At 41.7% G+C, this 10376-nt stretch overlaps 1 protein-coding gene across 5 annotated transcripts in view; it reads right to left on the bottom strand.

Moving 5' to 3' along the window:
* The window catches only part of dipk1c (divergent protein kinase domain 1C), a 32736-nt gene that overhangs the window by 5770 nt on the left and 16590 nt on the right, over positions 1–10376 (bottom strand). For all 5 annotated transcript variants that reach the window (XM_062020817.1, XM_062020818.1, XM_062020819.1 and 2 more), the window contains 2 exons: positions 2119–2322; positions 1993–2049 (listed from right to left, as the gene is read on the bottom strand). In XM_062020817.1, coding sequence (XP_061876801.1) covers positions 1993–2049; positions 2119–2322 — 261 coding nt within the window. The remainder of the gene's footprint in view (positions 1–1992; positions 2050–2118; positions 2323–10376) is intronic.

Here is a 10376-nt window from a genome sequence, read left to right as displayed (position 1 = left end):
GTGATCGGTGTCAACAAGCTCCAGCTAATTTAATACGTATGTTTTGGCTCCGCCCATCCCTGTGCAGCTTTTGGACGAAAGTTTTTAACACTTTGTCTGTGGCCGCTGGTGAAAGGATTAAAGGCCTACTGAAATTAATTTTTTGTATTCAAACGGGGATAGCAGATCCATTCTATGTGTCATACTTGATCATTTCGCGATATTGCCATATTTTTGCTGAAAGGATTTAGTATAGAACGGCGACGATAAAGTTCGCAACTTTTGGTCTCTGATTAAAAAAAAGCCTTGCCCCTACCGGAAGTAGCGTGACGTAGTCAGTTGATCACCTCCTCATATTTTCCTATTGTTTTCAATGCAGCTAGAGCGATTCGGACCGAGAAAGCGACGATTACCCCATTAATTTGAGTGAGGATGAAAGATTCGTGGATGAGGAACGTGAGAGTGAAGGACTAGAATGCAAGACATATCTTTTTTCGCTCTGACCGTAACTTAGGTACAAGCTGGCTCATTGGATTCCACACTCTCTCCTTTTTCTATTGTGGATCACAGATTTGTATTTTAAACCACCTCGGATACTATATCCTCTTGAAAATGAGAGTCGAGAACGCGAAATGGACATTCACAGTGACTTTTATCTCCACGACAATACATCGACGAAACACTTTAGCTACGGAGCTAACGTGATAGCATCGTGCTTAACTGCATATAGAAACAAAATAAATAAATCCCTGACTGGAAGGATAGACAGAAGATCAACAATACTATTAAACCATGAACATGTAACTACACGGTTAATGCTTTCCAGCTTGGCGAAGCTTAAAAATGCTGTTGCTAACGACGCCATTGAAGCTAACTTAGTATAACGGGACCTCACAGAGCTATGATAAAACATTAGCGCTCCATCAACACCCGGGCTCACCTGCGTTCCAGCGATCGACGGAAGGACGAAGGACTTCACCACGATCATCCGTGCGGTCGGTGGCTAGCGTCGGCTAGCGCGTCTGCTATCCAAGTAAGTCCTCCTGGTTGTGTTGCTACAGCCAGCCGCTAATACACCGATCCCACCTACAACTTTCGTCTTTGCAGTCTTCATTGTTCATTAAACAAATTGCAAAAGATTCACCAACACAGATGTCCAGAATACTGTGGAATTATGAGATGAAAACAGAGCTATTTTGTATTGGCTTCAATGGGGTACCGATACTTCTGTTTCACTGGCTACGTCACGCGCATACGTCATCATCCAAAGGCGTTTTCAACCGGAAGTTTAGCGGGAAATTTAAAATTGCACTTTATAAGTTAACTCGGCCGTATTGGCATGTGTTGCAATGTTAAGATTTCCTCATTGATATATAAACTATCAGACTGCGTGGTCGGTAGTAGTGGGTTTCAGTAGGCCTTTAAGCATAATACTCTAAGTGGACTATTTGGGGTAGCACCTCAGCCTTCTACCCTCAGCAAATCCAAAAACAATTTTGTAGCATTCACCACATTATTGGCGAGAAGACTCATTGTGTTGAATTGGAAGGCAACAGAGCCTCCTAGCCGCACCCGCTAGAATAAAAGATGTTCTGTATTTGCTCAAATTGAAGATGATTAGACTGACATTGGAAGGTTGTTCTGTGAAGATTCAAGAACTGTGGGGTGCCTGTCCGAGACACTGATCTCCAAATTCACATTGATTGAATCACAATTTAGATGTGGGTGGTTGATGAGCCTTTTGTGCCCTTGTAGGTTGCAATATCTTGCTAAGGCCATTCGGGAATGCAACTGTCTGTGGTTTTATGTTGACATCTGTCAGTGGTTTCTTACTTTATTATTTTTTTAAATGATCCCTGTCAAGTTGGAATAAGTATCGAGATTTGCGGGAACTCACTGGTATCGGTATCGACTACTGGAATTCTGGTATCGTGACAACCCAAGTTCAGAATCAGTAAACCGAACATGAAACTTTGTACTTGTTTGGAAGTCTTCATGTTCTTGTCCACTTACCTCCAGAGTCGCATAGAGAACCACGTCAAGAGGCGACAGGTCCTCTGCCGGGTCTTGCTGCGAGGAGACGGTACTAGTTCAGTTCGCAAGTTCCACTCAGAACCCAAGCAGACCACTTTTCAGTACCTGGTAGTCCAGTACCCCCATAGGCTCATAGGAGGAGAAGTTATCCAGTTTGGACTTGAGGATGACGGGCTGTCCTCTCCAGTGGACCTCCATCACCTTCTTGCCGCTCTCGTAGTAGAGACAGCGCTTGTACTCCACCAGGCCGCGGACGCACAGGTCCGTGCACATGTCGCCCGCCGCCGAGCCTTGGCTGAAGTCGGAACACTGGGTGGGGCATAGGGCGTCACAACATCATGGCCGGTCTGGGTGAAAAGCCCCGCATGCCAGGGACAGCGTCTACCTGCCATTTTTACCACTTTGGATCAAAAGCGGACAAGGTGAGCGAGGACACTGTTGTGTCGGAAGTGATGACTTATTACTTACTGCTGGGGTCTGTGTGAAAGGCACAGGTGAATAAATGCAGGAATGAATCTGATGAGTAAGATTACTGATTCTCTGAACATTGGCAGGTAAACTTTGTCCCTCTGTATCGGGGTGTCTATTAGTGTGTACCGTATTTTTTCGGAGTATAAATCGCTCCGGAGTATAAGTCGCACCGGCCGAAAATGCATAAAAAAGAAGGAAAAAAACATATATAAGTCGCACTGGAGTATAAGTAGCATTTTTTGGGGAAATGTATTTGATAAAACCCAACACCAAGAATAGACATTTGAAAGGCAATTTAAAATAAATAAAGAATAGTGAACAACAGGCTGAATAAGTGTACGTTATGTGAGGCATAAATAACCAACTGAGAAGGTGCCTGGTATGTTAACGTAACATATTATGGTAAGAGTCATTCAAATAACTATAACTTATAGAACATGCTATACGTTTATGTCATGTCTGTGTGATCATGTTTTGTTTGGCCATGTGCTTTTTTGGATTTTGTAAGTTCCTGTTTTTTCACTCCCTGTTTTGTTTCCATGACAACCCATTAGTTTTCACCTGTCCTCATGTCACACACCTGATTCATTTGCACTCACGCACCTGTTGCTAATCATGTCTGTGTTAATTAAGCTTTTCATTTTCTGTTGGTCGGCCTGGCGACATTAATGCCTGGTTCACACCAACGGCGCTTGCCGCGCTTTAAAGCGGCGGGCAAAGCGCCGTCATTTGGAAGAGGTGCTACGAACGTTTGTAATGCTAGGTTCACACCAACGGCGCTTTGACGGCGCTTTAAAGCGGCATGCAAAGCGGCGTTAAAGCGTGAGGGTCGTCTGGTGGCATGCGGTGGCGACTGGGTTCCGCGCTTTGAACCAAGATCTGTTAAGCTTTCCTACGCTTTGAGTCAAGCTTTGTCACGCTTTGATACGCTCTCGGCGCTTTATTCCATTCTTGACAGAGCACCGAATTTTTTTAAACCGTTTAAAAAAATTTGCCGATCTTGCCGCATGTCCCGCTTCACTATAAGCTTTCCCACGATCCATTACGACCCTCACGCTTTAATCACGCTTTGTTACGCTTTAACGCCGCTTTGCATGCCGCTTTAAAGCGCCGTTGGTGTGAACCTAGCATAACTCTGTGACCCCTGTTTACCTCTGATGACTTCTGCCCCCCATGTTTCCATAGTTCCATGCCAAGTAAGTTTTTGTTATTAATGCCACAGTTAGTGACGTTTTGCTTCATGTTCATAGTTTCTGCCTTTGTGCAAGTTTGTGTTTCATTAGCCAAGTTTTTGTACTTCCGCCTTGTGCGCGCCTTTTGTTCCTTTTTTATAGTAATAATTAAAAGATGTTCTTACCCTCACGCCTTGCCCGCGCCAACTTTCCTTTGCATTCCGGGAAAACAAACCCCATAGTCCACGTCTTGACAGTTTACCAAACAATCTGTCACTCCTAATCGCTAAATCCCATGAAATCTTATACAGTTGTGTTCAAAATAATAGCAGTCCCACATCACTAGCAAGATAAATCACTGTTTTTGTTAGAATTTCAACTTCTACACGGCAAGTAAGTTTCTAGAAGGTTTAGTAAAGGTATAGAAAACCAACAGACCCAACAGGAATGATGTGCATGCTACTGATTCTGTGAAACTGAATCATTTACAGAAAGGGGCATGTTCAAAAAAATAGCAGTGCTGCGTTCCATAAGTGACATCATTGATTATGTGTAAAAAAAAAAAAGTTAAACAAGTGGCCCTTATTTTAGGATCAAGGCAACTGACGCTGCATATGCTGGCTGTGCAATTGTCCTTGGAAAAACAGAGTAAAATGGGTCGTTGAAGACACTGTTCAGAAGAAGAGCGTTCTTTGATTAAGAATTTAATAAAAGAGGGGAAAACCTATAAGGAAGTGGAGAAAATGATAGGCTGTTCAGCTAAAATGATATCAAACACTTTAAAATGGCAGCCAAAACCAAAAACACGAGGAAGAAAAAGAAAAACACTATTGAAATGGATCAGAGAATAACCAAAATGGCAAAGGCTCGGCCAATGATCAGCTCCAGGAGGATGAAAGAAGATCTAAGATGGCCTGTGAGTACTGTAACAATCAGACCACGTCTATGTGAAGCCAAGCTAGCAGCAAGAAACCCCCGCAAAGTCCCATTGTTTACAAAAAAGACGTGTGCTGAAGCGGTTACAATTGATCAAAAAACACATTGACTGGCCTAAAAAGAAATGGTGTAAAATTTGGGGACTGATGAGAGTAAGATTGTTCATTTTGGGTCTAAGGGCCACAGACAGTTTGTCAGACTTCCTGCAAACACTGAATTCAAGCCCCAGTACACAGTGAAGACGGTGAAGCATGGTGGTGCAAGCATCATGATATGGGGATGTTTCTCGTACTACAGTGTTGGTCCTATTCATCGCATACCAGGGATCATGGATCAGTTTGAGTACATCAGAATACTGGAAGAAGTCATGTTGCCGTATTCTGAAGAGGAAATGCCCTTGAAATGGGTGTTTCAACAAGACAATGACCCCAAACACACCAGCAAGCAAGTAAAATCATGGTTCCAGACAAACAGAGTTCAAGTAATGGAGTGGCCAGCACAATCCCCGAACCTTAATCCCATTGAAAACTTGTGGGCTGACATAAAGAATTCTGTTCATGAGGCAAAACCGAAAAATGCAGAGGAATTGTGGAACGTAGTACAATTGTCCTGGGCTGCAATACCCGTCGACTCCATGTGCCACAGATGTGAAGCAGTTATCAGAAACCGTGGTTATGCAACTAAATTATAGTTAATAATTCTAAGGAAAGTTGAATCTGCAAGCCTTTTTTAGTTTATACAGTACATTTGAGTTTGATAAAGAAAGATGTCAACACTGCTATTTTTTTGTTTTATATTTCTTGACTTTCTGTAAAATATTGTCAAATTGAATTACTTTTTTCCAATTTTCTGGCTTTGAAATAGAATGTGCAGTCTCCCCAAAGTGTTCATTAAAATACCTTTTATTTGAAGAATTTTGAGGTTTACACACCTTTTTAAACACACTGCTATTATTATGAACATAACTGTATGTCTAGTCTCTTACGTGAATGAGCTAAATAATATTATTTGATATTTTACGGTAATGTGTTAATAATTTCACACATAAATCGCTCCTGAGTATAAGTCGCATCCCCGGCTAAACTATGAAAAAAACTGCGACTTATAGTCCGAAAAATATACGGTACATAATGTATGTACAGTATATTATATATACTGATATATTATGTCTATATCATTTTTTAGCAAAGGTGTAAGTATGCACCTCAGTCATACTAACGTTAGCAAGCTAGCATTTCAAACAATATTTTCAGCTTCACACCTCAGGGTAATATATTTTAATACTTGATGCACGTTACAGTTACCATTTTAGCATGCTAGATTTTTTTAAAGCTAATTTAGCAGCTATACACCTCAGTGTCATATATTTTGGTATCTCACTAATGCAAAGTGTAAGCATGTTCTTGTTAGCATAATATTGCTAGCATGCTAACGTTTTGCTCATATTTTTTGTTCGTTGACACTTGGCCAGCGTGCTAACTGTTTACATTTCAATTTGGCTTCCTTCCTTTGGCTTTTTTCCAAGATAGCACCGCTGTAGTGGCTGCTGGTTGCAGGAGCTCTGTGCTCTTGTGTCATCCTTTTGTGTTCCTGGTGTTTCCCTCTTGTTTTTATGTGGTTTTGTTTGGCTTTTTGGTTGGGGACCCTTTGGGACTGTCTGACAAGGGGTGGCCCTTTCGTGACTTCTGCGGTGCTTTTTTGTGACCTTCTGGATCTGCCTACTGGGAGCCTTTTGGCCATGGAGACCAGCTGCTGGGTTTCTGCCACACCAGAGTCCGTTTGGAGAGACTGGAGGAGATGTGGATGAAGAGACAGGGCTGCGGAGCTGGCGCTGAGCGCCGGGACGGACAGGCTTCACAGTGTCTTCGCTGAATGAGCAGATATCGGACACCTTGGTCTCCTTGGACGTATCCTCGCTCATCCATGCGGACTGGACACTGGCCGAGAAATGGTGGGCGGCCAAGGGTGGAGTCGGCTCTCATGGTTGCTTTGTTGGGTCTGCTCCTGTCTCTGGCCATGCTCCCCCCACCCCAGCAGACGATGGCGTGGAACACCGCAGAGGCCACCACAGTGTATATGTTTGTGTTGTTGTTTTACTTTTGTAGCTGTATGTAGAAGTGGCTGGTTCCATCAGCTCTGCTCTTTTAATGTCACTAATGTCCTTTGTGTTCGTTGATGTTTCCCTCTTATGTGTGCTATGGCTATGAGTTTTTTCTCTCCCTTGGCCTCAGTCTGGACCCCCTCTCCAGGGACCCAGGCTTAGACTGAATTTCTTTTTTTCTCACCCCCCATACCCAGCATGTACCTGTTTCTCACCTTTTTTGTAAGGGGCGCCGGAAGTTGGCAGGCCCGTCAGCGATCCTGTTCTGTCTCCCTGTAATGTTTGTCTGATCTTTGAATGGGATTGTGCTGAAAATCTTAATTACCCCTCGGGGATTGTTAAAGTATTTCTGATTCTGATTCGGCTCTTCAGCATGCACGCAAAATTTGTACCAAAATTGCATTTTCTTGTTCTTTGAAAAAAATCTATGTATCTAATATTAGCATGCTAGCTTTTTTGCAAATTTTGTAGGTATACACCGCAGCATCAAATATTGTGTTACTTGACACATTGAACCTGTTAGCATGCTGTCTTTTTTTGTGTGCAAACTTTGTGTGACGATCCGTCACATTTACATTTGGCTGCGTTTCCTTGGTTTGTGTTTGTTTCCTGTCAGCGCTCTTATTTTGGTGCCATTTCCTGCATGTCTTCCTGAGCGCTCGTTTCCCTCACCTGTCCCTGATTGGCAGCCTGACGCACCTGGTTGCCGTTGCCAATCAGGCTGCTATTTATTTTTATTATCTTTTTATTTTTATTTAATACACTGTAGCACTTTGAGGTTGTTTACTCAATGTAAAGTGCTTTTTGCAAATAAAATATATTATTATTATTATTATTTATGCCTGCCTCGCCCTCCAGTCAGGGCTCGATGATTGTTTCATGTTTCCTGTTTCCCCTGCATGTGCAACATACCAGTTGCGCTATTTCCTCTTTGACATTAAACTCATGTTTTCCTGCGCTACGCCTGACATCTCTGCATCTTGGTGTTCAAGACCTGCAGATCCTGACACTTCGTAGGTAGACAAGTTAACATTTTGGTACTTGATGCATGTTAGAGATAGCATTTCAGCATGCTAACATTAGCATGCTAGCTTTTTTATACACCTTAGTGTGTCATATTTTGGTATTTCAACAATGCTAACTGTAAACATGCTATTGTTAGGATTTTAGCATAGTACTGTTAGCATGCTAGCTTATTTAACTCATATACTTAGTTTTTTGACACTATCGGGCCAGTGTGCTAACTGTCAGCATTTCAGTTTGTCTTCGGCTCTTCAGAATTCACACGAAATGTCGACCAAAATTCCTTTTTCTAGTTCTTTATGTACATTGTACTGGTTTTGAAGGTGAAAACTACCAAAAAAATGGCCCCGCATCATTTGATTTGATGTCCGTTTTTTGATTATTTAACCGCAGCCTGAGCGGCTTCGAGACGGACGAGTTCCGCTGCACAACTTTCTAGCCTATGTATAATACATTCAAAAACAAATGTTAATAAACTAACAAAATGGCCTCCGAATCCTTTGATCTTTCAGGGTGGAAAAAGGTGTGGACACTTGCTCTGACGGATTACACGTTAGCCTAGCATGACAGCGGTCTCCTTGTGACTTGTGAATGGAGTTCAAAGGTCAAGTACAGCAATGAAGATCAACACGAGAACAATGATGACGTGGGCTGAATGGATTGCATTCACACACACACACACACACACACACACACACACACACACACACACACACACACACACACACACACACACACACACACACACACACACACACACACACACACACACACACACACACACACACACACGTCAGTGTCAGAGGGCCAGTTGACCCCACCCTCATCTAAAACGCCAACACACCCTATTTTCACTCTAAATCCGATCTTTTTATTATGTTCTATTGACAGTTTTTAAACTTAATGGTCCCCTATTCATGAAACAAGACATTTTAATAATGTACTTGTCGGGATTAGGGATGCACCGATGATAGATTTTGACAGTACGATTATAGTTTGAGTAATAATCACGGTTTCACAACTATCTTAGCGTTAATTTCACAGCAAAAAATGTGTACAAGACATTCCTTAGAGATTTTGATGTCTTAAGTTAGGATAAAGTACCAATGATTGTCACACACACACTAGGTGTGGTGAAATTTATCCTCTGCATTTGACCCATCCCCTTGTTCACCCCCTGGGAGGTGAAGGGAGCGGTGAGCAGCAGCGGTGGCCGCGCCCGGGAATCATTTTTGGTGATTTAACCCCCAATTCCAACCCTTAATGCTGAGTGCCGAGCAGGGAGGTAATGGCTCCCATTTTTATAGTCTTTGGTATGACTCGGCCGGGGTTTGAACTCACGACCTACCGATCTCAGGGCGGACACTCTAACCACTAGGCCACTGAGTTATTTATTACTGTCAATAACAGAACAAGGTAATACATTGTTTTTAATATATACATAAAATAATTAATTAATAATTGTGTTATTAATATAAGAGTAAGATTACATTTATCGATCCCCCAGAGGCAAATGTTACTCATGTGTCTATTTTTTTGATACATTTATGTGGGTTACTAAATATTAAAAGTTTTTGAGTAAAAAAATGAAATTTTACTGCAACATTAAGAAATGAGCTGATTACGAAAACTGCCGTCCAGTTGTTAAATCTTGTTTTATTATCTCTAAATCTGAAGTACAGTTACAAGTTGAAGACATTAGATGGCAGTAGTGTACAGTTTCGGCTGTGTTGGCTCGTCAGTTCAGTCTTTGCTGTGCTCTAAAAAGTGTCAATACTGTAAGTTTTCTACTTATTACACACCGGCTGTTTGATAGCAACGTGCATCGTAGTTGTCGCTTTAGTTAACAAATTTGGAGGGGTTGAAATCGCCATGTAAAACTGCTAATGCTAATCAGTAGAACGTCAATAGGCAAGCCAATGTAGATTACAATTCACTGGCACATTACTTTACTTATGTTGGAGTGTTTGCAGGATTTGGTCGGTGCCAAAAAAGTACCGGATTCGGTACCCATCCCTACTCATGTGGGTAATAAACTTAAGTGTTCTTGTCAATAACTGTCATTCATGCCTGTCTCTTCAACTTTAATAATCTATTTTATGCTGTGTTAATAATAACTGGGGTGCACATAATTAGAAGCCATAGTTTAGTGCTGTTATTCTACCAGCTCAGTGCTTTACACTTGCTATATTAACACTATATTAACGTACAGCGTTTATAGTTTATTAGTTTGTCACCATATTTTCAGCTTCATGAAGAAACTAAAAGTGTACCTGTTTTCTATTGTTGTTTAGGTTGTATTAAGTCCAGTTTGGTCCTATCTCTAACATCTCCATGCCACGTAGCCTTTCTCTCACCTCCTATGTTTGTTTTTTTGTGTGCACTTTCCCTGCTGTGCTATTTCGTTCATCCTACCTGTGATTTACCTAATAAAATAACTTTATACCTACACATCTCCTACTGTCTCTGCAACCGTGGGTCCAGACCAACCAAAGAACGTAACAGTACTAACACTAACATGTAAACAAACAAAACAAACTATCAACATCCTATTGCTCTACTTTTCAGAATGGGGCCTGTAACAAATGCATTTATTGGTGCATTATGTAATAACGCCACATTTTTGAATAACATACTGCATTTTTATGATAACATTTGTG

This window comes from Entelurus aequoreus, linkage group LG15, assembly GCF_033978785.1.
Source record: "Entelurus aequoreus isolate RoL-2023_Sb linkage group LG15, RoL_Eaeq_v1.1, whole genome shotgun sequence".
In the NCBI taxonomy this organism is placed as follows: domain Eukaryota; kingdom Metazoa; phylum Chordata; class Actinopteri; order Syngnathiformes; family Syngnathidae; genus Entelurus; species Entelurus aequoreus.
The sequence above is the reverse complement of the archived record's forward strand: the minus strand, read 5'-3'. Positions and strand labels throughout refer to the sequence as shown.